Below are 26,320 nucleotides of genomic sequence, written 5' to 3'. Positions count from 1 at the left end.
GGACTTGGCAGGGGAGGAGGGATGGATAATATCCAGAGCCCATGAAGGCAAAAGAGGGAGGGATGCTAATCAATGAGGCAGGACAGCATCCCTAAGAGCAGAGGTTTGCCCAAGTGTCCCTCCCTTTCTCTGTTACTAGCCGCTGTCACCCCCCTCCCCAGAGGTGGCTGCATTTCAGTAGCCCTGAGCATACAGCATTTGAAGTGCCTTTGGGGGGCCTCGGCTCATCCAGCCTTATCAACCATCACTTGCACGGGCCACCAGAGAGGCTGGCTGCACGCTGGACTTACCCATCCCCCTGCACAGTGGTTGGACTCGGGGAGAGTTCCTGCACCCAGATCCTCTATTAATTCTTTACCGCCAGGGTGCGACTCCAGGGTGACACCAGAAGTAGCTGGGAGATCAAAGCTTCCCAGGCCTCCCTCAGCCTGCTCTGCTACCCCCCCCCCTCCTGCCCCTGTCTCCCCCGGCTCTCCAGCTGTTCGATCTGCTCTCGGCTACCACCGGCTTCATCCTCTGCCGGAATCGACTCAGGAATTGAGGGGTTAAAGCGGAGTGATCCTTCAGGGCCACCCTAGCAAACCACTGGGAGGAAGGCAGCACGCCACCCACAAGACATCTGAGCTCTGCCTCTTCCTGGAGAAAGGGTAGAAATGGCCAGTTCCACACCACACTCATTGGTGGGGGTAACAATTGGGGGTTCCGTTGGGTACAGGTGTTGGTTATCCCACCCTTTCCGTACCTTACCAGGGGAGGTATGGAAAGTTAGAAGATAGGGATCACTGATATAATAATAACTGGCTTCTCATCAGATCTTCCTGCTTTGTCGAGAAGGCCAGTGTCATTATCGCCTTTTGTAGATGGGGAAACTGAGGTACAGAGGAGGTGTGATTTACTCAAGGTCATGAGTCAGAGCTAAGAATAGAACCCAAGTCTCCTGGTCCCCTGCGCTGGCTTCCTTCACTTGTGCGGTGCTCCTGAATGAACCAGACAAGTGATGAGTGTGGAACTCTGTCAGCCTATGTGATGGCTTCAGTTCAGACTCGGATTACTTAATGATGATTAATGATTGCTCGCAGGAGAGTAGCCAACTGCAATACAGTTCTGCATTGTGTTAAACATCTCATTTTGCATTTTCTAAGACCCAGTCAGAAGCCAGATAATCAGGAACCCTGTTCAAAGGAGTTCTTGCTAAAACTTGTTTCAAATCCCAGCGCTTGTTGGGTCTGAGCCTGTTAAGAAACCACAGTGCAGCCTAGATTCAAGGTAGGAGTTCGAAGCATCAGTGCCTTTCTTGGACAAGCAGGTACTTGCGTAAAGGGAACAATGGCTATGATGTGATTGTCCCACTGACTCCTCTCTTCCCCCCTCCCCCCCAAAAATGATTAAAAGGCAACTTGGTTTCTCTTCAGAGCCATGTGGTCTAGCGGATAAAGAACTGGACAGGGACTTGGGAGACCAGCGTTTTATTCCTCTGCTACTGGGTGATGTTGGGCAAGTCACTTTGCCTTTCTGTGCCTCAGTTTCCCCCTCTGTAAAATGGAGATAATGATACCGACCTCCTTTGTAAAGTGCTTTGAGAGCCGCTGATGAAAAGTGGTAGATCGGAACTAGGGATTGTTATTAATTTATTGCAGTGCAGATGCAGCTAAGGTGTGTGCTCCGGAATGAGTTGGAAACCCAGGCCTGATGCAGAGGTGGAGTAGCTGTTGCACGTTCTCTCCCATTCTACGAGCCAGGGGTGTGCTCCTGCAGTGACGCAGCTGGCAATCTCTGCCGGGATGCCAAGAAGGGATCCAGGCACCCTTCATTCCAATGGCAGCTCTCCCCAAAGTGCAATAATGAGAGTACCTTGGTGTGTCCCCAGCTCTCTTGGGGAATCTCATTATGAATGGAGCCTCACCGCCCACCGCTTTGCAAGATTGTAACATTAGCCCCATTTTACAGGAAGGGAAAGTGAGGCACGAGGGAAAGTGACTTGCTCAAGGTCACCCAGCAAGTCAGTGGCAGTGCTGGGAATAGAACCCAGGAGTCCTGGTCTCCCCATCCCCATTAACCACTAGAGCAGAGACCTTCTAGAGCCGGGAGCAGATTCCAGAATGCCTGGTTCTCATCCTTTTGCTTTGACCACTCGACCATTCTTCAAGCAGGGGGCAGGGAAGCAGATAAGGTTGCAGTGAAGGGGCAGGGGCCTGGGAGAGGAGAGATGCCCCGCTGCAGACAGATTGTCTCCAGGGCTGGAAGGCCGGAGTCTCTCACCAACATGAAACATCTTGCACACAAATGTCTCCTTGAGCAGCCCTTTTTGCATTTGAGGTGTCCAGCAATCCTGGTCACACCCGCACCCCCTCCAACCCCCACTTCCTTCCCTGTTCAGCATCTGGGGAGCTGGGGTTTCAGCCTGCTAAGTGCTCTGACCTCAACCAAATCCACCAACCCCCTTGCTGCTGCTGGGGGCAGGGGCTCCTAGGAGCTGGGAGGAACTAACACCCTAGCATGAAGCGAGGTGCATAAGGAGGCAGAATCGGGGCTAGAGTAACCCTGACAGCCTTTTCCCCTTCTCTGGCCCCTTGGGATCTCAAAGCACTTGGTGAACATTGATCCCCCAACCCTGGAGGCACAGGCCTGCGTTAGCTCTGCTTTACACAATGAGAAGCTGAGGCCCAGACGGAGGAAGTGATTGGGTCTGAGGTCACAGAATCAGGCAGCAATAGAGCCAGGAGTAGAATCCAGATCCCCCCAATCTGCTGCTTTCGCCACTAGACCCCATCCCCCTGCCAGAGCTCAGAATAGAACCCAGGAGCCCTGGACAAAGGTCTCTGCTGCAGCCACGAGGCCCCATTCCCCTCCTGAAGCCAGGAATAGAACCCAGGAGTCCTGGCTCCAGTGTCCCTCTTCTACCCACTAGCCTGAGCTTTCCCCCAGGGCTAAATCCCCTGTATAAATAAAGCCCCTGAAAGAGGTTTAAACTGCTTCCCCCAGCTGTGAGGTCTGGGAGCTGGGTTAGCAGTGCAAAGCCTGCATGGGGGGTCCCTCCTTTCGGTTGAGTCCAGTGTTCAGAACAGCCTTGAACCAGCCCCTGCGGAATCCCCATTGTTCCCTGCAGACAACTGAGGGCTGAGGGGGTTCCCCAGCCCATGCTAATCCCCCTTCCCTTTGGAGGGCTATAGTTTTCCGGGCAGCCCATTGCTGGGGGTGGGGTGTCTTACTTCAAACAGAGTGGGCTTTGGAGATAACTTGGAATCCACATCCCCACCACACAGGAAAGATGGGACCTTGCTGAATGCCCCACAGCCTTGGCATGGGTGGGGAATTGTCTATGCTAAATGATGGAGCATCAAGAATTAACTGAGTGGGGCTCAGTGGTTAGAGCAGGGCTGGGTTCAGGACTCCTGGGTTCTATCCCCAGCTCTGGGAGGGGAGTGGGGACTAGTGGGTTAGAGCAGGGGAGGCTAGGTGCAGGACTCCTGGGTTCTATCCCTAACTCCCCTCCCCCTGCCATGTGTCTTTGCTCAATTTGCTTCTAATCTCTGTTCCTCAGTTTCCTCCTCTGCTCCCCAGAAAACTGGGCTGGGAGCCATCAAATACTTTGCAGCCAGGCCACTGGAGACGTATCAGGAGGAGGGGATCAGAATTTCAGCTCCTGATGCAAAGGGCTCCATCCCCATCACCCCTCCCGCCCACCCCAGATGCCAATGGCTGCCCCATCTGATTAGAAACCAGGCCTGGGCTTAGCAGAGCTGATTATCCACAGGGAAGGGGGCTGACCCGGCTCCAACAGATCAAAGACCAACCCAGGTCCAGCAGGAGCAGATGAAAACCTCCTTCCGTCCCCGCGCTGGGCTGTTAGCACATGCAAGTGACAAAGGCTGGCCGGGGTGACGGATCCATCGCACCGGGACCCAGTGTTTTTAGTCTCCATTCATTCTGCCCCCTTCTAATCCCTCTGTCCCACTTCCTGGGAAGATGCTTTGATCTGTTTCCCTCAATTCCCCACGCCCCTGCCCCCACGGTTCACTACACCTCCCCCCATGACCTCCAGCAGCCAGGATTATCTCCCCCACGCCCCTGAAATGCCACCTCGATGGGAGTTAATCAGGTTAAGGAGCAGAGCTGGGCCTTGGAGAGTGATAACGGGCCAGGCTAGCACATGGGTGGGAGAACCAGCACCACAAAATGCATGAGCAGGCTCTCAGACCACATCCACACTGCAGACTTCTGACAGCTCTGGCCAGCAGGGGCGCGAGGAGGTGCGATCCCCGTCTGACAGCCAGCGGAAGAGCCCCGTGTAGCTGCAGCCATTGCATTTTTGGCACGGTAGCTGGTTTCGCTCCTAAGCCAGACCCGTACACAGCACGGCTCGGCCAGTGCCCACGCTCGGCTGGTTCTCCTGGCGTCGCATCACCGGGACAGCGCTCGGCGACGTGGACCAGTTAAATCAACACGGGTGTGAAAATCCCCCCGCCTGCAAAGCGCCAGGGGCGTGCGGACAGAACTCCCAGCGCACACACAGATATGTCAATGGCAAAGCATTTTCTCATCGCTTGGGGCGGTGGCGTTCCTACACCGGCGGAGAAACAGGTTCCTCGCTCGGGGTTATGCGGGCAGAGCCATGGCAAGCTAGCTCCTCCGGTATCCAGTGTTGTGTAGACACACCCTTAGTGTGGACCAGGCCTCAGTAGGGCAGAAACCGAGCCCCAAAGTTTGAGGACATTCACCTGGGAGCATAGTCATCATTTAAGGCTGAAGGGGCCATTGTGATCATCCAGCCCAGGCTCCTCCAGAACGCAAGCCGGAGAGCTGCCCCCCAGCCCAGCCACCTGCACGTTGGAGAACCCCCCTCCCTTAGCCCAGAGCTCATGGCTGAGCCACAGCACGGCCTTACTCAAAGACACGCCCCTTGATGGAGACTCTACCGTACCCTTAACACCCCCTGTGGGGGGACGACCCAGTGGTTAGGGCAGTAACCTGGGACTTGGGATCTCTGGGGTCCATTCCCAGCTCTGCTACAGGGCTCCCTGGGTGACCTGAGCCAAGTCACTTAGGCCCAGCTCCTCCAAGGCATTAGACACCCACTGATTTCCCTGGGAGTTCGGTGCCTAACTGCTGTGAGGGTCTGGATCTTGGCCCCCTTGCTTCTGAAGTGGGGTATTAGCCTCACCCTACCTGACAAAGAGATAGCCTCTAAGGTGCCCAGACATCATGGTGATGGGGCCATATGAGAACATGAGATAGAGCCACACAGGGAGTCACGCACGCAGACCCCACGCAGGGTGGAAGTCCTACAGGGACCAGATTTCACACAATGCAGGCTTTTTCACAACACACAGTTAACCTGTGGAACTCCTTGCCAGAGGATGTTGTGAAGGCTAAAACTATAACAGGGTTCAAAAAAGAACTAGATAAGTTCATGGAGGATCAGTTCATCAATGGCTATTGGGCAGGGATGGTGTCCCTAACCTCTGTTTGCCAGAAGCTGGGAAGGGGCAACCAGGGATGGATCACTTGATGATTCCCTGTTCTGCTCATTCCCTCTGGGGCACCTGGCATTGGCCACTGTTGGAAGACAGGCTACTGGGCTAGATCAGGGGTGGGCAAACTTTTTGGCCTGAGGACATCAGGGTTCCAAATCTGTAGGGAGGGCTGTGCCTCCCCAAACAGCCTGGCCCCTGCGCCCTATCCAGCCCCTCCCACTTCCCCCCCTCAGAAACCTCCCTCATCTCCTTGTCCCCTGACCGCCCCCTCCCGGGACCCCACCCTGCTCCCTGTCCCGACTGCCCCACCCCCATCCACACCCATGTCCCCTGACAGGCCCCCCCAGGATTCCCACACCTATCCAACCCCCCCCCATCCAACTGCCCCGACTACCCCCTGGGACCCCCTGCCCCATATCCAACCCCCCACTCTCCCCCCTTACCATGCTGCTCAGAGCAGCCGTGCCGCCTGACTGGAGCCAGCCAGAGTGCTGGCGACACAGCGAGCTGAGGCTGCGGGTGGGGATGGACAGCAGGGGCGGGGCGGGGCTGGGGGCGGACAGCAGGGGCAGGGCTGGGGGCTAGCCTCCCTGGCCAGGAGCTCAAGGGCCGGGCAGGACGGCCACCTCTGGGCTAGATGGACCTTTGGTCTGACCCACTATGGCCGTTCTTATGTTCAGATCCACATGTCTAATCACATCCACCATAGACCCCCTGCTAGCCAAGCCAAGCAGAACCTTCCCCAGGCTGTCCTGAGCACAGAAGGCTCTGGGGGTGGTTAGCTCACAAGGACCATGTGGCTCCTGTATCCAAGCCCCAGGGCAGGGGCCTTCAGCTATCCTAATTTTACAGTCCCCAAGGAGGCGGAACAGAGGAGTTACAGGAGAGGACATTCCCACCCAGTACATTTTATTAAAGCACGAGAGGACAGTCAGGGCAGGGAGTCACCCCGGCAACGCACCACTTCCCCCGGGGCGTTTGCGGAGACCAATCTGCGCGGCTGGTGTCAGTCGATCCAGCTGGTAAGAGAACATGAGATTTAGCATCTCTGCTCCACTGACCCAAGCTGCTCCCCTTCCACTCACAGCAAATGAGTTTAGCCTCAGGTGCGTAATTCACACAGGCAGGTTTTCCAAGGTGCTCCACCGGGGCTCCCAGGTGCAGAGGACCCCCAGCCAGCAATTCACCAGCAGAACAAAAGCCTTGAGATGCTCTCGCTCACTCTTCCCTGGCTGCACCAGCTCCCGCCAGAGGAAACACCCTCCCTGACTCTGCAGTGGGAGACCTCTGACAGCAGAGGGGGCCCAGGCCCCAGTTACTTTCCTGCCATAGGGAAGGGACAGAGAATCCCTCACATAGGGCCTGGCTGAGAACTACCAAGTTGCCCTGCCCCGTTCAGCCTCAGCATCCTTCCAGGTGACAAGACAGGCTTCGCTTGTGCCATTTGTGGCACGAGGCAGGTTAACCACATAGGGTTAAGCCACCCCTCATCCCCAGCTACAGGGCATGGAACAGGCCATGGGAGAATATGCACCACGGGAGACATTAGAGGAGGAAAAAGTCCAAGGAGGTAGCTGCAAAAGCACTTTTGTTCAGGGGGACACAGCTGCCCCCATCCCTCCTCAGGGCTCCCAGCTGAGTGGGATGGTTGTTTTTTGTCCAGTCACAGGCTATGGGAGGCCCCAGGAGCGCAAGGATGGTGGCAGCCCCCCACGCTCAGGTTACAGGGGAGACTTGCTGGACTGGCCCTTCTTCTTGGCTCCCTTCTCTGGTGCTTTGACCACAGTCAGCTTCTTGGCCATGCTGGTGCTGGCTTTCATCATCACCTCGTGTTCAATCTTCTTCCGGATGCCGACTTCCAAGTTCTGGGGAAGAAGGAGGCCGTGAGGCAAATTAACCCAGCAGCAGCCATCTAAGCAGGGGCCTCCTGGGGAGGAGTCAGGGGCTAAATGGGAGCCCTCTAGTCCCTGCCCAGCCCACGCCTCCACGCTACCAACGAGTGCAACTGACCAGGTCTCAGACTGAGCAGATGAGACACCTTTGGAAGTTATAGAATCATAGAACTGGAAGGGACCTCGAGAAGTATTTAGTCCAGTCTCCTGCATGCATGACAGGACTAAGTATTATCTAGATCATCCCTGATAGGTATTTCTCTAATCTGCTCTTAAAAATCTCCAATGATGGAGATTCCACAACCACAGTCCGCACACGGAGGGCAGGACTCGCATTGTTCCCTCGCAGGGTTCCAGGCTAACATTACACATGTCCATGTCTAGCATGGTTCCAGTTATGTTTTTGTTAGGGCTGTCAAGTGATTAAAACAATCAATCAGCAGCATGGAAGCATGTCCTGTGGAATGGTGGCCAAAGCATATGAATGTTTAGCATATCTGGCACGTAAATACCTTGCGATGCAGGCTACAAAGGTGCCATGCAGACGCCTGTTCTCACTTTCAGGTGATATTGTAAATAAGAAGCTGGCAGCATTATCTCCCACCAATGTAAACAAACTTGTTTGTCTTAACGATTGGCTGAACAAGAAGTAGGACTGAGTGGACTTGTAGGCTCTAAAGTTTTACATTGTTTTGTTATTGAGTGCAGTTAAATGAAAAAAAATTAAAAAGCCTACATTTGTAAGTTGCGCATTGCGATAAAGAGATTGCACTACAGTACTTGTATGAGGTGAATTCAAAAATACTATTTATTTTGTCATTTTTACAATGCAAATATTTGTAATAAAAAGTAATATAAAGTGAGCACTGTACACTTTGTATTCTGTGTTGTAATTGAAATCAGTATATTTGAAAATGTAAAAAAAATCCAAAATATTTAAATAAATGGCATTCTATTATTTTTTAACAGTGTGATTAAAACTGATTAATTTTTTAATCGCAATTAATGAGTTAATCACAGGAGTTAACTGCGATTAAATCGACAGCCCTAGTTTTTATTGGTTAGCTGTATTAGAGTAGTGGCTAGCAGCTCCTGTGGCAGACCAGGACTCCACTGTGCTAAGTGACGTAAAAACACAGAAGAGAGTTTTCACCCTTGCAGAATTTACAATCAAAGGCAAGAGACAACAGATGATACAGACAGGCCAACTGAAAGGGGAGCACAAGGAAACAATGAGACAATATTGGTCACCACGATATATTCAGGTAGCAGCCCATGTGGAGAGGATAAAGCAGATTGGAGTGAGTTACAGCTTTGATTTACAACCCAGAATTTAAATCCAGTCTATTCTCCACAGGTTCTTATCCTGCTCTTCTTCACCTCCCAGTCACACATCATACAACACAACTGACACCTGTCACATGTGGCTCATTCTCTCTCTCTCTCTCACTGAACGTGGAGATGGAAGAGACCCTGCCCTGCAAGGCATCCAGTCTAGCTCCTGCTGGCCCAGGCCACCCCCTCATACCACCCTGTTCACAGCCCTTATCAAGCTCCATCTTGAAGCTAGTTCTGGTGTTGTCCTCACTGTGCTGACTGGGAGGCTGATCCAGAACCTCCCTCCTCTGATGGCTAGGGACCTGCTTCCAATTTCCAAGCTCAATTGATTCATGTGCAGTGTCTCCTCACTGGTGCGAGCAGTGGTGCGGTCTGTTTGGTAGATGTACACGCTGCTCTGTGTTTACACTGGAGGATCAGGTTGGGGCTTTGTAAAACTGACAAGCAGCCACCCTATTACTCCTGGAGAGAAGCCTCTACACCCCGAGTGGCCAAACTTACTGACCCTCTGAGCCACGTACAATAATATTCAGAAGCTCGAGAGCCGCACAACCTTTACACATGCATTTTTTAAAATATTAACACCCTACTTATTGTATCTTGGCTAATTACTGCTAGAGCTAGAGGCCTTTTGGATCTCCATCCTGGCTGTAAGTCTTTGGAAATCCAGCTGATATGCTGTCAGGGCAATACAGAGGCGCTCTGTCAGACGTCGATCTGTAAGAGCTGCAGGACATTTTGATTTTACCAACTCCATCACGGAGTACAGCGACTCACAGCAGTATGTTGGGGCAGAAATTGAAATGAGTCGCACACGAGTCTTCCTGAGTTGAGGACACATCGTTCCTGGTGCTTGCTTGCGGAACTTGATTGCAGACCGTGATTTATGCACCCTCTTTAAAGCATGGTCCTCCTGGAGTTCCAATAGTTCCATTTCCATGGTGAGTGTTTGGGGAACTGGACAGCCATCGTTGATTGCATCAACCATGAATGGGGTTTACACGAAAGGCGAAGCAGGGTCTCCACTTCTGCAAGTCTTCAAACCTGGCCAGAAAGTCATCAAGCAGACCTTGTACTTTACCTCTGTATTCCTCGAGTTTGTGATCCTCTACTTCGATTTCTGGGAACGTGTTTACCCTATTCTTGAGATGGGGAAAGTGGTTGAAGTCTCTTGACACGATGTCTCTTTGCAGAAGCTTTAACTTGTTCTGGAACCTGAAGATTGTCTGAGTAAGGTCAGAAATAAATCTGCGGAAACATAGCCAACAAATATCGCTAGTTGGGGTTTACCTTGTACGTCTGGATTTGTCGAGAGCTAGGCTGAATGCTAGAGAATTCTTTAGATTATTTTGCATCTTGCTTGCAACATCAACACTGATCTGGGAGATACGCCTCTCTGTAGTGTGGCACGAAATTGGAATGTTTTTTTATTAGTCGTTGAAGTTGTGTTATTTGGATCTAAAACTACAACCACTTTTGCAATATTCTTCTTAACAAATTCATCAGAATATGGACCTTTAGTAGGAGCGATGTTCCATGACATAACAAAACTAGCTTCGGTCATGTCAGCTTCCTTACTGAATGCCGAAAGCAGTGTCTGTTGACTGTTTAGGCGTAATTTTAATGCGGTTAACTTGTTTTTCCTTAATTCTGATTCAGGAGGGTATTTAGATGAAAAGTTGTTATTTGTTTCACAGTGATGTTTCAAGTTGCTCGCTTCGTAGCAAATGAGCAATGCATTGCAGATAAGGCTCAGAGGTTTACCACCTTTAACAGTGAATGCAAACTCTTCCTCCCATTCTGGCTTAAAACTTCAGTTTTCCTCTTCATACTTGCATTTCTTACAATTTGAAGTTATCATTGTCATCCATTAAATTAACGTACGGTTAACACTTAAATCTAAAACTATTCAAATGCAACTTATGAACCGTAAATACAGCCTGTATTCTGCAGAATTCAGGGAGATCGCGAGCACACCAGGTCCACACAGAACAAAGTCTGAATATAGAAAGACAAAATTTCCTGAAATTTCTCCACAAGCCCTGCACTTTAACTTTAAAAGGACCACACTGTGGTTCACAAGTAGCAGTTTGGCCACGCCTGCTCTAGAACTAGGTCTCTACCAAATTCATGGTCCATTTTGGTTAATTTCATGGCTATAGGATTTTAAAAAGAGTAAATGTCATGATTTCAGCGATTTAAATCTGAAATTTCACGGTGTTATAATTGTAGGGGTCCTGACCCAAAAAGGAGTCGTGGGGGGGGGTTGCAAGGGGAGGGGTTGCGATACGGCTACCCTTACTTCTGCATTGCTGTCGGCGGTGGTGCTGCCTTCAGAGCTGGGCAGTTGGAGAGTGGTGGCTGCCGGCTGGGACCCCAGCGCTGAAGGCCGAGTCGTCGCCAGCAGCGGCGCAGAAGCAAGGATGGTATGATATGGTGTTGCGGCAGCTCTGCCTTCAGAGCTGGGTACCTGGCCAACAGCTGCTGCTCTCCGGCTGCCCAGCTCTGAAGACAGCGTAAAAGTAAGGATGGCAATACCACAACCCCCCCTAAAATAAACTTTGCCACCCTCCTTTAACTCCCTTTTTGGGTCAGGACCTCCAATTTGAGAAAAGCTGGTCTCCCCTGTGAAATCTGCCTGGTATAGAGTAAAGGGATACAAAAGACAAGATTTCATTGGGGAGGGGGAGGATGCGTTTTTCATGGCCAGGAATTTGGTAGGGCCCGATCTGTAACAAACTGAGCTATAGATGCTGCCACTGCTGCTAGGGGCTGTTTGTTCTCCTCACCCCACCTCACCTTTTTCAGTTTCTGCTGCTGGATCACCCGAGCTTTCTTGGGAGCAATTATCCGGCCTGGGGGAGAGACATGGGGGAGGGGGGGTAAGCGTTTGGCTCCCTGGAAGCAGAACTCAATGCCAGCAGCTGAACTGCCCCAGCCTGGCGAACCCCAGCCTGTCGGCCAGAGAGCCCCTGTGACGGTCCTGGGGGAGAAGAGTAGGGGGGCAACAGCCGCTCTCTGGGGACTGCAGGGGGATGGGGCTTCGGGGGCCCTCTGGAGCGCGGAGGGAAAACAGGTCGCTTACCCCCCCCCCGCCCGGGGGCCAAGGCCCTGCTACTCTACTCCCCCCCCCCGCCCGGCCCAGCCCGGGGGCCAAGGCCCTGCTCGCTCTCCCCCCCCCCCCAGCCCGGGGGCCAAGGCCCTGCTCGCTCTCCCCCCCCCCCCAGCCCGGGGGCCAAGGCCCTGCTCGCTCTCCCCCCCCCCCCAGCCCGGGGGCCAAGGCCCTGCTCGCTCTCCCCCCCCCCCCAGCCCGGGGGCCAAGGCCCTGCTCGCTCTCCCCCCCCCCCAGCCCGGGGGCCAAGGCCCTGCTCGCTCTCCCCCCCCCCCCAGCCCGGGGGCCAAGGCCCTGCTCGCTCTCTCCCCCCCCCCCCCAGCCCGGGGGCCAAGGCCCTGCTCGCTCTCTCCCCCCCCCCCAGCCCGGGGGCCAAGGCCCTGCTCGCTCTCTCCCCCCCCCCAGCCCGGGGGCCAAGGCCCTGCTCGCTCTCTCCCCCCCCCCAGCCCGGGGGCCAAGGCCCTGCTCGCTCTCCCCCCCCCCCCCAGCCCGGGGGCCAAGGCCCTGCTCGCTCTCCCCCCCCCCAGCCCGGGGGCCAAGGCCCTGCTCGCTCTCCCCCCCCCCCCAGCCCGGGGGCCAAGGCCCTGCTCGCTCTCCCCCCCCCCCAGCCCGGGGGCCAAGGCCCTGCTCGCTCTCCCCCCCCCCCCGCCCGGGGGCCAAGGCCCTGCTACTCTACTCCCCCCCCCCGCCCGGCCCAGCCCGGGGGCCAAGGCCCTGCTCGCTCTCCCCCCCCCCCAGCCCGGGGGCCAAGGCCCTGCTCGCTCTCCCCCCCCCCGCCCCGTGGTCTCGGGGCCCCCGAGGCCTAGCCCCGCCCCCAGGCCGCTCACCTCCCTTCCGGGGTCCCCGGACCCCCTGGGCCGCCGGCTTCTTTCCCCCGCCCGGCTTCTGGGCCTGGAACTTCTGCTTCCCCTGAGCCATGAGGCGGCCTCCACTTCCGGCAGAGCCCCAGTGCACGCCGGGACACAGCGCGGCAAACCACGTCCCCCAGCGCGCGCCGGGACACAGCGCGGCAAACCACGCCCCCCAGCGCGCGCCGGGACACAGCGCGGCAAACCACGCCCCCCAGCGCGCGCCGGGACACAGCGCGGCAAACCACGCCCCCCAGCGCGCGCCGGGGGGGAAAAAAATGCCACTTCCGCTGCATGCCGGGATAGAGAGGGGCAAACCACGCCCCAGTGCATGCCGGGATAGAGACAGTCCTGGGGGGGCCAGTGAGGTCACCCCCCCCCGCCCAATCCCAGATCACCCCCCCGCCCCGTGCAACGCTCTGAGGGCGCTGGGGGAAGCTCCCTCTGCCCCCGTTTGCTCTGGTATCAGTGAGCCCAGAGCCCAGCCCCGGGGAGCTGAGGGAGACTCTCCTGCGGCAGCAGAGGGGCTATGACACACGGGGAGGGGGGTGGTCCGACTCCATCCAGCAGAGGACACGCAACCCACACACTGAAGCCCTGCTAATTTAGCCAGCTACAGGCATCACCCCACGCGGAAAAGTGGTGGTGGTCAAAGGCGATGGGGATTTATTAACAGCGTGTAAACCAGAGCCAGGCACAGGGTGTATTACCCCCCACCCACAGTCTTCGTCTCTGCGGAGGGAGAGCCGGGCCTCTCTCCGCCCCTTCGCAGCATGAGGCAGAGCAGTTATTGGCCCCAGGGGTTCACTCCCCTTTCACGGCCCCGGGGAGGGCCGCTCGGAGCTCTTCAGGGCAGAAGACACCAAGCTCCGTGATGATGCCCCCAGTGATGAGCTCGTGCGGCGTGATGTCGAAGGCCGGGTTCCAAACACCGATCCCTTGGCAGGAGAAAAACAGAGACACCGTGAGCCACTCAGCAACGTGACATGAATATCCAACCAAGAATTCCCCCACCGGCCCAACATCGCCGCCTCCTCTTGCACCAGGATAGCCCACTGGTCCACAATACTGTTCGGGGATACACCCCCACTGCAGTACCTGGGGCTGCAATCCTCACTCCATTGACATCTGTCAGCTCCTGACTCGGCCGCTCCTCGATCACGATTTCAGCCCCTTCTGCCAAGCTCAGGTCGCATGAGGTGCTAGGGGCCGCCACGTAGAAGGGGATCTCATGATGCTTTGCAGCGATGGCCAGCTGGTAGGTGCCCACTTTGTTGGCGGTGTCGCCGTTGGCCACCACCCGGTCGGCTCCCACGACGACAGCTGGGTGAGGGAATGCAACGCTTAAAGTCCTGGCGGGGCGATTCCTGCGTCACATGACCACCAAGGAGTCAGCAACGAGATGGCCACCTTAGTATACGTGTGATCTCATCGCGGTCCCCTCCTCCCGCCCCCTCTCTACTGCTGGTCAGCCCGGTGACTGGCAGATCCCAATCCTCCTGCACCCTCCAGGGACTGCAGAGGGCCCCAACCAAGCAGCTCTGTGGAGCACCCAGCATGATTCTCTGAGAGGCAGTGATGTCCAGGGGAAAGGGCACCATGCTGGGAGAATACCGTGATTCTATTCCTGGCTACGACCAGTGATACCCAGCAGAGCAGTTGCAAGCCATCACCCCTCTCTAGGACTCAGTGTGTCCATCCCCCTCATAAACGGGGGACAATGCTACAAATACACCGGACTGTGTGTAAAGTGCTGCGAGCTCCATGAACGAGGTGCCCTACATACAGAAATAGGGGTTACGGTGTCAGCCACGTGCAAGACAGGCTGAAGCAAGCTGGTGCTGGCTCTGGTTGGTGTCATGATACTGGATTAGATGGATCCACTGAGGTATTGATTCCTGTGAGCGTGCACCTCAAAGACTCAACCAAGATGGGTCCCCATGGCACTGGGCACGGCGCAGACGTCCCCCCTCTGACTGAGACCGGGCCCCATCGTGCGTGATGCCGCACAGACCCGGGCCGAGATTGGGGCATCATCATGCCTCTTTGCAGATGCCCGCCCTTGACTGAGATCAGGGCTCTATCATGCCAGACTCCAGGACAGCCCCTGCCTTGCATTGCTCACCAGCTGAACAAGCCCTAGGATCCACATCTCCTCCTAACAAGGCCAGGGGGTTCAGGCTGCAGCTTGTCTCCCACTCACCCGACACACCCTTCTCCTTCATGGCCACAGAGACCATGCTGTCTGCGATGAGCGTGGCCGGGATGTGATCGTACACCAGCTCGTAGGCTGTCAGCCGCGCCCCCTGGTTGTACGGCCGCGTCTCTGTGCAGTAGACGTGCTCCAGATGGCCCAGGGCGTGCAGAGAGCGGATGACACCTGCAAGGAAGAGGAGAATTGTGAACGGTAGTGGGGGGAGTGCAAGAGGTTAGTAAGTTGGAGAGCGAGGGCTTGTGGTCAGAGCAGGGTAGCAGGACCTCTGGGGTGAACTCCCCTGACCTGGGAGGGGAATGGGATCTAGTGGTTAGAGCAAAGGTTGGGAGTCAGGACTCCTGGGTTCTACTCCCTGGGTCTAAGTAGGAGGGTGGGCTAGTGGTTAAAGCAGAGGGAACTGGAAGTCAAGACTTCTGGGTTCTCTGGCTCTGGGAGGGGAGAGGAGTCTAGTGGTAAGACCCAACTCTACTTTGCAGTCCTGTCAGACCCCCCTCCCCTTTCCTCCAACCCAATCTTTACAGGCAATGTGGCTCCCCCCCGGTGTGGGCAGATGCCCCCTCCAGCCCCACTTACCCAGCGCGGTGCCGTAGCCGGCGGTGGCCAGGGAGCCGGTGTTGCAGTGGGTCAGCACCGTCACCTTGTCCTGCGGTGAGGCCTGGAGCAGGTGGCGTGCCCCGTGCTCCCCGATGCTCCTGTTGTCCTGCAGATCCTTCTCCAGCATGGCCTCTGCCCACTGGATCACGCTGGGGGGTGGGGAGAAGGTTAGGGCATGGCTCCCTCGACCCCAAGGAAGAGAAGGGGCTGCGGGCCTGGCTCTCACCTCTCCCGCAGGCTCTCGGCTGTGGCCTCCTCACGCTGGGCCTCCTGGGAAGCAAAAGCCCCCAGCTCCTCGGCCGCCCGCGCCATGTTCACAGCTGTGGGCCGCGCAGTCACCAGGTAGCGGAGGGAGTCACGGATGAAGGTTTCCAGGCCGGTCTTGTCCTGCCCCATGCCAGCCCCACCATGCAGCTCCACCGCCAGGCTCAGGCACCCCACGATGGCAATGGCAGGGGCACCCCGCACCTGGGGGACAAGGGGCACGGTCAGGGTGCAGTGGGATCCAAGGACGACATGGGCGGCTTTAGGGGCTGGGGTGGAAACACTGCAGGGGAGGAGTTGCCACCCCAGGTCAGAGCAATAGTCCAGCTAGGCCAGTCCCCAGGGCAGCCCGGACCCAGTGCCGACAGCCCACCACGTCCCCATGCCCATACTCAGCCCTGTGCCCCCCTCTCCACCCTTCTGTGCCCAGCCCTGTGCCCAGCCCCAGCCCTGTAGCCACTGCGCCCTTCCGTGACCTGCCGCACCCCCCTGCCCTCTCCAGGCTGCAATCCCAGACCCCCTTTCTCCCCACGGGTGCAGCCCGCCCCCAGCACCCCGGGGTGCAGCCCCCACCTTCATGGCCCGGATGGCCTCCCAGCCCTGGCGCACGCCGCCGATCTCCTCATAGCAGCTCCGCTGGGGCAGCAGCAGCTGGTTGAGGATGCGCAGCGAGCCGCGGCGGTAGCGCAGGGCCTCCAGGCTCATGGCCCCGCGGGCGGCGCGGCTCGGCTCGGCTCGGCTCGGCCCGGCCCGGACCTGGGCCATGCGGCTCCGCAAAGGGGCGGGCTGGGTCCGAAAGGGAGAGACCCGCGCTGCGCCGCGGCCCTAGCGCCGCCGGTCCCCGCCTGGGCTCTGCCTCTGTGAAAGCGGGAGCATACTCCGGCAGGACCTGCCTGAGACCCCAGGCGTCCCGGCCACCCCCTGCTTTACCCACTAGACGCCCCGCCCTCCCCAAGCTAGGGAAGAGAACCCAGGCGTCCTGGTCACCCCCTGCTCTCACCACTAGACCCCCTCCCCGCCCTCCCAGAGCGAGGGAGAGAACCCAGGCGTCCTGGCCCACCCACTCTAACCACTAAACCCCCCTGCCCTCCCCGAGTTGGCGATGGAACTAGGGTTGCCAATGCTCCAGGACTGTCTTGTAGTTTCCAGGAACTAAAAATTAATCTTTAATTAAAGATTAGTCATATGATGAAACCTTCAGGAATACGTCCAACCCAAACTGACAACCCTAGATAGAAGCCAAGTGCTGATCCCTCCCCCACTATTCTCCCTGAGCGAGGGATACAACCTAGGGGTCCTGATTCCCAACCCCAGTCTGCTGACCATGCTGACTCTAGAACCTAGTGGACATAAGAATGGCCACACTGGGTCAGACCAACAGTCCATCTAGCCCAGGATACCCCGGCAGTGGCTGGGCCAGATGCTTCAGATGGAATGAACAGAACAGGGTAATTATTGAGCAACCCATCCCCTGTCCTCCAGTCCCAGCTTCTGACAATCAGAACCACCACAGCATGGGGCTGCATCCCTGCCCATCTTGGCCAACAGCTACTGAGGGACCTATCCTCCATGAACTTATCTAGTTCTTTTCTGAACCCAGTTATACTTTTGGCCTTCACACATCACATGGCAAGGAGTTCCACAGGTTGATTGTGCATTGTGTGACAAAAGTACAACCTTAGGTTTGTTTTAAACTTGTTGCCTATGGATGTCACTGGGTGACCCCTGGTTCTTGTGTTGTGCGAGGAGGTAAATAACACTTCCTTAGTCACTTTCTCCACCCCAGTCATGATTCTACAGACTTTTCTATAAACATTCTCCCCCCAACCCCCCGCTGTTATGCTGATATAAAAGATGCCTTCTACAGTGTATTCCCCTGCCCAGATAGGAATAGTTACACTGTACCTTTTTACTGAAACAACACTGTCAAGCCCGGGGGAGGGAGCGGTGTGCCAGTTTTAACTAGCCCAGTGTAGTTAAAAGTGGTACAATTTGTGTGTGTTTGGACAAGGTCTTAGTCTCACTGAAAATCAACAGGGCGAGTTCTATGGTTTTAATTATTTCAGTAGAGAAATGGCAGTCCTGGCTGACAGTTACACCAGCACACGATCTGTACCTAAAGCAGACCTGAGGGTCTAGGTCATTTCCTGAAAATGGGATATAGGGTCTCAGGTCACGCCTGCGTTTGAAAATGTCACCTGGAGACAAGTCCCTTGGCAGCCCTACATTTAGCAGGTTTAATATATCAGCAGCTTGCAAGGGTTTCCATTTTAGCTATTCCCTTCCCTGCAAAGTCCCTGCTAACTGCCCATCTCCAGTCCTGTTGCTATGCAGCAGGAGAGACTCGAAGGTTCATCACAACCATCCGGGTGCGTGCTGCCAGCGAACCACATGGTTAATCAGCTGCGGCCAGCATTTAATGGAGGACAGACTAAAATAAGCCCTGCCTTTACTATGTACAGTGGAATAATGGATCAGATACAGGGGACGAGGGGCGGGACACAAGGGTGAGGGGCACTGTATAAATATCACAGGGGCAGATGTGAATCCACACTAGAGGAGCCTGCCTGCGATCCTGGGGGGAGGAATCTCATAGACACAGGGTACAGGCTCTGCCTTTCCAGGGTTATATCAGGAAGGGTATCAACAGCGCTGCTCCGGGTGTTTGAAGGGCTGGCTGGCTGGGAGCTCTGTGGAGAAGGACAGATCACTGCTGTGGCTTGGAGGAGCCAGATTTCTGGCTGGGTCTATGGCTTAGAGTCATTGAAAAAATACAGGCCCCCTAAGTCCAGCCCTAACCGGGGTGGGGGGGGGCAGGGGGGTGTCAGTCCACTTCAGAATCAGAGCTGGAGTTTGAATAGTCTGCCACGAGAGAGGAGCTGAGCCTGGCGGAGCAGGAGGTGCTGGAAGTGCCCGCTGCAGGGAGGACGTCGCCGCTGGCCACGGGGGAGCTCTGCTGGGGCGTCCCATGGGCTGCGCTATGGCGGCTCTGCCCGCCAGTTCGTGCCCCGTGCTCTGTGCTCTCTCCCGGGCTGCACAGGCTCTCGGGCCCCTCCCGGGATTTGCGGCGCACAATGCCCAAGTGGCTGATTGTGATGTGTGAGCCACCAGCGAGCGCCTTCGGGGACATGACTTTCCCAGCGAGCCCCAGCTTCTTAAGCGTGTCGGTGGCTTTGCCACCTGCAGCCTGAGCAGGGGGGAACCAGGAGCGGCCAGAGATCTCTGTTCGCTTCAGCTTCTGTTTGTCCTCATAAGCTGGAAGGAGAGGGAGGGGCAGCAGGGTAGTGACAGGCATCCATAGAGGGCACGCGTAGGAGCACAGGGGCACCTGAAAGCTTCAATGGCATTGGGAGCATTGGCTCAGGGCTCCTGCCCTGGGACCAGCACGATGCACCTGTGCTGAGCAGCACACTGATTTATGGGGCTCGTAGCCCCCTAGCTCGAACGCCACTCTCCTCAGAGCCCACCCCCAAATCACACATCTGTAAGCAGCAAAGCCAGGACAAGAACCCAGGAGTCCTGGCTCCCACTCCCCCCGGCCCGCAACGCTGGGAACAGAACCCAGGAGTCCTGGTTCCCTCGCCTCCTGCTCTAACCACTAGACCCTACCCCTCCAAAGACATGAGTAGAACCCAGGAGTCCTGGCTCCCTCGATTTGTTCGTCCCCAATGTAAACCACATCCAACTGACAGTATCAGTGGTGACCTTAACCCTATGCTGCCCACATCCCTCAGGCCAAGACAGGGCCCTGAATCCCTCTGTGCCAAGGGCCACCCAGAAGACCCGAGGCAGCCCCCACCCACAGCCCCAGAAGGCAGCACGTACAGTCCAAGCTGTGGTACTTGAGCAGGGCTGCCAGGCGCCGGTCTTCCTCCGTCTCCTGCACCAGGGGAATGCTCAGGTTGGCCTTGGTCTGCAGAGCCAGGTCCTTCTCCTCTTCCTCCTGGAGAATCTTCTTCTCCTCCTAAACAGGGGAGGGACAGGACAGTGAGAGAAAGGGCCCAGCCAACATCATCTATGTAAGCCATTGAAGCTCAGCCCTGGTGTAAGGAGAGGGGGTAAATCCCATTGGCTTCAGCAGAGCTTACGCCAGGGCTAGACTTGGCCCCTGACCTAGTGCCCAGGAGAGCGATGCTACAAGGAGTGTCCAAGAGAGAGAATCATGGACATGCATCACTGAACTGCCACAATGTCTAGTGCAAAGGGCAGTCTCAGCAAGTCCTTCCTCCAGCCCAGCACCACCCCCCGGCTCTCTCTCCTCTAGTACCTTCCATCCACAGATGGGAAAGCACTGTACAAAGGAGGTCAATAGCATTATCCCCATTTTACAGATGGGAAAACTGAGGAACGAGGAAGGGAGGGGACCTGTCCAAAATCACCCAGCAGAGCCCAGGTCTCCCGAGTCCCAGTCCTGTGCTCCATCCACGAGGTCAGGCTGCCTCCCAAAAGGCCAGGAGGGTCCCAGCTAGGAGCAATGCGCAGTCCCCATGGCTCTGAGTCCCTGCTCACCCGGAACTTCCTGCGCAACATGCTGTTGATGGCGAAGTCGTCCTTCCAGGCGCTCTGGGCCTCCTGGATGTTGGACAAGGTGGGGATGGCTCTCTGCAGCTTGCTCTGGTCCATGGCACCATGCTCTAGCCGGTACATGGCATCTGTCTCCAGCTGCTTCTTCTCCTCGTGTTCTGGAGGCAGAGGGACAGACACACGGACTCACCGGTGGGCTCTGTCCTGCCAGCCGCCGGAAGGAGCAGGGCCCGCTGCCCCCTGGACTCACCTGTGGTCAGGATCTGCTCGTTGTCCTGCATGTCCCAGCGCTCCTCCTTGCGCTGGGCCCCGCTCACGATGACGTAGTCACAGTTGGCCGGGTCCGTCTGCATCTCGATGTAATTGACACACAGGTGGCACTTCATCCGAAACCTGGCACCCAAGGGGACAGGCTGGGGGGTTACTTCCTGGCCACCTCCTTGCAGCCCCAGCCAGACTCCAGCTCCCCAGTCTTTGCTCCTGTCCCGCTAGAGGGATCTTATGCCAGCTCCTGAAGTCTCTGGCACGCGGTCCCACCAGAGACAGGACATTGTGCTAGCTGGACCCCAGGCTGAGCTGCTGTGGCTGCATGGGGCATAAGAAATCCCAGGAGCTGCTAGTTTTATTCACCTTCCCTTTAGCCACAGGGAGGTGGGAAGCTTCTGCTCTACCACAATAGGCCGCGCACTTGTGGAGCCAGATCATCCCAGCCACACATTGCCACGTGCTCCATAGGCAATTACCTCGCCTCTCCGTATTATCCACCCGGTAGGTGTGTGTGTGCAGGGGGGAAATCGAGCATGGAAGGGGGAGATAAAGGACTCATCCAATTCAATGGCAAAGCCGGGAATAGTCTCCCCTGCTCTAACCACTAGACCCCACTCCCCTCCCAGAGCTGGGAGGAGATCCCAGGAGTCCTGGCTCCCAGCCCTGTGCTCTAACCACAGGCCCATCCCTAGGGGAGCAGGTGGCTCAGGGGGCGGCGATGGCACACAGAGCCCAGAGGACATTGCTTTAAATCCAGCTCAGCTCAGCAGCAGCTTCCTCATCTCTGTCCTGCCACGTTCGTCGCTGGGGCGCTGCTGGCTGTTCCGGGGGCAGCTTCCCGCCCCTTCTGGGAAAGAGGCAGGCGGGGCCTCTAGGGCCCATTCTAACCCTGACTGCTTTGCTGGGGGAGGCCGTTTGGCTTCAGCGACAATGGTGGGATTCTGCAATGTGGCCTGGTGGCTCCCCAGACTCAGTTCACACAGGTCACCGCTCTGCATAGGCTCAGAGCCCAGGAGAGGAGCCCGCGCTTCCCGCACCCACCTGTAGATGGGGGTAGTGTAGTAATTCCCAACTTTCTTCTTCTCCGCGTTGTACCGGACACCTGTGACAGACAGAGCTGGGAGCTGAAGAGCCAACTCCACCCCGACCCCGCATCTCCCTCAAGCGGGAGCAAGGATGTCATGTCTACCTGGGCTCCCAAGCTGTGCTGGGAATAGGACCCAGGAGTCCTGGCTCTCAATCCCAGGGTTCAGAGACACTCCACATTGTCAGTAGCAAGACTTCACACTGTTGGACAAGTCCAGATCACACAGCAAGTTGAGGTATGAGCTGGCAAGAGAACCCAGGAGTCCTGGCTCCCAAACCCACCCCCCAGTGCCCTCCCACAGCTGGCAAGAAAACCCAGAAGTCCTAACTCCCCCGCTGCTCTAATCGCTATCACTCTGCCCTCCCAGAGCTGGGACCAGAACCCACGAAGAGTCCTGTCACTCTGTCTCTTGGTTTGACACCACTCAGAACTGGGAATAGGACCCAGGCATCCTCTCCTCCTAGTCCCTCTATGCTGACCACTAGACTTTACTGACTCGGAACAAGCGGCTGTTCCCTTCTCTCCCCAATCTCGCTTTCCTGCCTCATCATAGATTCCATCCTTTCAGCACCCTGACATGGAGGGACATATTATCACCCCTATTTCACAGATGGGAAACTGAGGCATGGGGTATATCAAGTGACTTGCCCAAGGTCTCACAGGAAGCCTGTGTCTGAGCTGGGAATGGTCTCCCAAGTCTGAGTCCCGTGCCCTACCCACCAGGCCACCTTCCCCACAGCTGCTGCTGGTCGAGCCATCGCCCCAGATAGTGCACGGGACATGGGGCGGGGAAGGGGTGTGTGTGTGTGGGGTGGGGGGGTTGCTATTCAGCCGGGGCCCAGAGGCAGCAGAGGGGACAGCACAATAACAACCATCAGAGAGAGTAAATTAAAGCTGGGTTTGGTCCCTCCCCTAAAGTCAAGGAGCCAACCCCTAAGGCACCATCTCTCTCCCCGCCCCGGGACATCCCCACTCCATCTTCTCAATCCTGTCCTGGCTTAGCTCCCACCACTGCAAGGAGCACAACTGCCTGGCCATGGCACTGAGTGCCAAGCATCCAGAGGATCCCGGGTGCTAGGCGAGCGGGCGCTTACCCATTCCAATGTGATTTTTGCAGCCATCGCACCAGATGTTATAGGGCATCTCGAACCTAGGAGAGAGCAGCCAAGACGGTGCCGGTCACCCTGATGCCAGAACCCCACGTCCTCCCCAGCGAACAACCGCTGAGCTGGAGTGAAGGGTCTAAGCGCAGCTAGGAGCAGTGCCCCATTCTGAGTCAAGAGTCCACAACCAACCTGAATTCTGCCTCAGGCTGCACCGGGGAGCAGAGAGGACCTGGCTCCTTTAACCACAGGCAGTCAAGCATTGCCAACACAGGCATATCAAAAGAGAGTTTGTCCCCTTTACTTCTAGGGGAGGTGACTGCACTGACCTCACCTGGGGGCTTGTGAGAATAGAACCCAGGAGTCCTGGCCCCAGAAGCCCCCTGCTCAAAGCACTAGACCCCATTCTTAACCCAAAGCTGGGTTAGAATAGAACCCAGGAGTCCTGGCTTCCCAGTCCCCTGCTCTACCTACAGGGCAGCAACCCACAGGTTCCCTCGAGATGCATTCAGGGGTCCTGAGGGATGGTAAAGGGAGCACAAGCTCTTACCTGATGATAAGGATGCCCTGGGAGAGCTTGCGGGCTCTCTCTCGCAGTGGGTGGCTGTTCCGGTATTTATTAAGGGAGACATGCTGTGCGGGAAAGAACAGAAAGGCAGCCCTTAACCCATAACAAGAGGCCAACATCAGTTTGGTTCCTAGAACTGGAGCACCAGATCAGACTGACAGTCCTTCCAGCCCAGTATCCCATCCATGGCAGCAGCCAATTCTGGATGGTTCAGAGGGAGGTGTAAACCCACCACAATATCCCACGGAGGAAACTCCATCCTGACCCCCAGCTGGAAGGCAGCTCACACTAGGAAGAATGCAGACCTATAGGCCTTGTGATCCTAGCCATGGCGGACTTTGTTCTTACCAATATCACCATCTAATCCTGCTTTGAAATTTACTAAAATACTGTAGCAGGGAGCTCCACAGTTCCTTATAAAGTAAGTTACCCTTTATCCACTTAAAATCTGTTGCCTTTGAATTTAATCACCTGCCCTCCTGTTGCTTTCTCACAGGAAATGGGACAAAGTGAGGACCGACTGGCTTAATTCCCAGTTACTGGTTTCATTCCCAACTCCAGCCACAGGCTCAGAACTTTGTCCATGAAGCTGACTGGTAAACACAGTGTTCAGGCTGGCAAGAGCAAACCTGGACACCAAGCATCAGCTGATGTATCTATGACCAGGCCTTGCTGTTCAATCCCTGCTCTTACCTTTGCTGGATCGAAGTCAGGAGGGTAATACTTATTCACGCCTTTTCTTTCACCCTATAAAGAAACAAGCAAAAAAATAATAATCAAACTCCTGCGTCAGGATGCAAGACTCAAGCAGCTGATTATTTATCTCGGGTGAGGTTCAATTCCTCTTATCTGTCTGTCTCAGCGATTTCATGAGACTCTCAGCTTTCATTAAAAACAAAAAAGGCAAGTTCCTGCCCCGCAGCCATGAAGGAAAGCTTAGAAACGTGGGCTGAGTGATCTGAACAGCGCAGGAGGCGAAGAAAAGGAACTAATGAAATCTCACGATTTTAAAAACAATCTCATGACTTTTTGAGGCCTGACTTGCAATTTTTGAATACCCCAGGATGGCAAGATTGGGATCAGCTCCACTCACCATTGTGAAAAGTCTATAGCTTCAAGCAAGCACCTGGAACACACACAGTCTATGGGAAAGATAAGGAGAGAGGGTCATTTCTGGGGCTTGAAATATTAACAACTTGCTTTTATAAAGCACTTTTCATCCGTAGATCTCAATGCACTTTACAAAGGACGTCAGTACCCTTATCCCCATATTACAGATGGGGAAACCGAGGCACACGGCAGGAAGGGATTTGCCCAAGATCACCCAGAAGACCCGGGGCATCCCTCCTAAGTCCCAGTCCACTCAGCCACACTGTCTCTCTGGCTCTTTCTTTGCCTGTTAAACTGATCCCACAAGGGCAACCGCAAGCCTCTCCTACTGCCTGGCTCAGCTCCCAGTTCCTATCATCCTGGCGAGGGACGGGAGACTGGTTATAGCCCGGTTGACCCCACCGCCCACCCTCAACATAGTCAGAATGAGTTTTGGCTTAGTAGTGTAGACAGGCCCCATCTGTGTGCTAAGCATGTCCCCAAGCAGCACACTAGTCTCTGAGGTGACCAGACAGAGCTATGATGGGGGCAAGGGGAAGGGGTGTTGCTGCAGCCCCCGTCTCCCCCCACCCCATTAGCAGAGACAAGGCCAAAGGGGCCTGAACGAGTCAGCACCAGGGCAGTTCAGCCGGGATCCCTCCCCCCGCAGTAACCGACATCAGTGTGTGTGTTGGGGGGGTGGGGTGAGGCTTCCCCCCTGTTTACATGGTGGTAGGGGGACAATAAGGGGCCTTCTTGGGAGTTGGGACACCTCAATGGAACCCTGTTCCCCCCCATTCCCCCCAGCTAAGAGAACAGGGGGAGGGAGGGAGACACACAGAGAGGGGCCCCTCCCCAGTGCGTGTGTGCTGTGTGGGCCTGGGGGGGCCGAGGGAGGGGGGCAGAGAGGGAGCCCCCCAGTATAGGGGTGTGGGGGGGAGAGGGGGCAGAGTTACACCCCCCAATGTGGGGGGCAGAGAGGGAGCCCCCCAGAATAGGGATGTGTGGGGGAGAGGGGGCAGTTACACCCCCCCAATGTGGGGGGTAAAGAGGGAGCCCCCCAGTATAGAGGTGTGGGGGAGGACAGGGGGCAGAGTTACACCCCCAATGCGGGGGGTAGAGAGGGAGCCCCCCAGTATAGGGGTGTGTGGGGGAGAGGGGGCAGTTACACCCCCAATGTGGGGGGTAGAGAGGGAGCCCCCCAGAATAGGGATGTGTGGGGGAGAGGGGGCAGTTACACCCCCCAATGTGGGGGGTAGAGAGGGAGCCCCCCAGTATAGGGATGTGTGGGGGAGAGGGGGCAGAGTTACACCCCCCAATGTGGGGGGTAGAGAGGGAGCCCCCCAGAATAGGGATGTGTGGGGGAGAGGGGGCAGTTACACCCCCCAATGTGGGGGGTAGAGAGGGAGCCCCCCAGTATAGGGGTGTGTGGGGGAGAGGGGGCAGAGTTACACCCCCCAATGTGGGGGGCAGAGAGGGAGCCCCCCAGTATAGGGGTGTGTGGGGGAGAGGGGGCAGTTACACCCCCCAATGTGGGGGGCAGAGAGGGAGCCCCCCAGAATAGGGGTGGGGGGGGCAGAGAGGGAGCCCCCCCCAGTATATGGGGACAGAGGGGGACGGTGTGTGGGGATGAGGGGGAGGGGACAGACAGGAAACCCCCCATAAGTATCTGGTCGGGGGGGGGGGGGCTGAGGTTTCCCTCCCCCAACGCAAGCCCGATCACTAACCTCTTCCTCCTCTGCCTCCTCCTCTTCCTCCCTGTCATCAACAGTCGCCTTAGCTCGGCCCCTCCCCCGCCCGTGTGGCCCCGCCCCCGGGCCCCGCCCCCCGCCAGCTGCCGCCGTTCCCACGTGGCGGGCTCTGGCGGGGCGGGGGCGGGGCTCGCGGTGGGGAGGTGGGGGCTGCCACCTAGCTGGACTCCGGAGCAGGGCCCGCAAGCCCCAGC

The 26,320-nt window shown here is 56.6% G+C and overlaps 3 protein-coding genes across 3 annotated transcripts; all 3 read right to left on the bottom strand.

The window, feature by feature from the left end:
- Nucleotides 1-6,366: 6,366 nt before the first annotated feature.
- Nucleotides 6,367-12,896, bottom strand: LOC311510719 (leydig cell tumor 10 kDa protein homolog). Its single transcript, XM_084610650.1, has 3 exons — nt 12,644-12,896; nt 11,504-11,559; nt 6,367-7,339 (listed from the first exon to the last, which is right to left on the bottom strand). Exons 1-3 carry the CDS (start codon nt 12,732-12,734, stop codon nt 7,196-7,198), a joined length of 291 nt encoding a protein of 96 aa, XP_084466776.1. The 5' UTR covers nt 12,735-12,896; the 3' UTR covers nt 6,367-7,195.
- A 411-nt stretch (nt 12,897-13,307) lies between these two features.
- MRI1 (methylthioribose-1-phosphate isomerase 1) lies at nt 13,308-16,556 on the bottom strand. Its single transcript, XM_084610649.1, has 6 exons — nt 16,311-16,556; nt 15,700-15,941; nt 15,453-15,622; nt 14,868-15,044; nt 13,763-13,987; nt 13,308-13,602 (listed from the first exon to the last, which is right to left on the bottom strand). Exons 1-6 carry the CDS (start codon nt 16,500-16,502, stop codon nt 13,469-13,471), a joined length of 1,140 nt encoding a protein of 379 aa, XP_084466775.1. The 5' UTR covers nt 16,503-16,556; the 3' UTR covers nt 13,308-13,468.
- Nucleotides 16,557-17,775: 1,219 nt separating this feature from the next.
- Nucleotides 17,776-26,169, bottom strand: YJU2B (YJU2 splicing factor homolog B). The gene is made up of 10 exons (XM_084609912.1): nt 26,103-26,169; nt 24,380-24,428; nt 23,980-24,033; nt 23,269-23,351; nt 22,710-22,765; nt 21,570-21,630; nt 20,512-20,654; nt 20,247-20,419; nt 19,563-19,701; nt 17,776-18,992 (listed from the first exon to the last, which is right to left on the bottom strand). The coding sequence occupies exons 2-10, from the start codon at nt 24,380-24,382 to the stop codon at nt 18,562-18,564; spliced, it is 1,143 nt and encodes a 380-aa protein (XP_084466038.1). The 5' UTR covers nt 24,383-24,428; nt 26,103-26,169; the 3' UTR covers nt 17,776-18,561.
- Nucleotides 26,170-26,320: the final 151 nt, after the last annotated feature.

Source organism: Lepidochelys olivacea (genome assembly GCF_965140295.1).
Source record: "Lepidochelys olivacea isolate rLepOli2 genome assembly, chromosome: 20".
In the NCBI taxonomy this organism is placed as follows: Eukaryota; Metazoa; Chordata; order Testudines; family Cheloniidae; genus Lepidochelys; species Lepidochelys olivacea.
The sequence above is the reverse complement of the archived record's forward strand: the minus strand, read 5'-3'. Positions and strand labels throughout refer to the sequence as shown.

Bases quoted from the DNA above. Each gene is read 5' to 3' on its own strand.
- LOC311510719 (XM_084610650.1), bottom strand. From the start codon at position 12,734: ATGGCTCAGGGGAAGCAGAAGTTCCAGGCCCAGAAGCCGGGCGGGGGA. The intron at 11,560-12,643 runs GTGAGCGGCCTG...TCTCTCCCCCAG, and splicing joins CCGGGGACCCCGGAAGGGAG to GCCGGATAATTGCTCCCAAG. The intron at 7,340-11,503 runs GTGAGGTGGGGT...CTTCTTCCCCAG, and splicing joins AGCAGCAGAAACTGAAAAAG to AACTTGGAAGTCGGCATCCG.
- MRI1 (XM_084610649.1), bottom strand. From the start codon at position 16,502: ATGGCCCAGGTCCGGGCCGGGCCGAGCCGAGCCGAGCCGAGCCGCGCC. The intron at 15,045-15,452 runs GTAAGTGGGGCT...TCTTCCTTGCAG, and splicing joins CGGCTACGGCACCGCGCTGG to GTGTCATCCGCTCTCTGCAC. The intron at 13,988-14,867 runs GTGAGTGGGAGA...TCCCTCACCCAG, and splicing joins GAAGGAGAAGGGTGTGTCGG to CTGTCGTCGTGGGAGCCGAC.
- YJU2B (XM_084609912.1), bottom strand. The intron at 20,420-20,511 runs GTGAGTCCAGGG...CTCTGCCTCCAG, and splicing joins CGAGCAGATCCTGACCACAG to AACACGAGGAGAAGAAGCAG. The intron at 18,993-19,562 runs GTACGTGCTGCC...CTCTCCTTCCAG, and splicing joins CAAGTACCACAGCTTGGACT to CTTATGAGGACAAACAGAAG.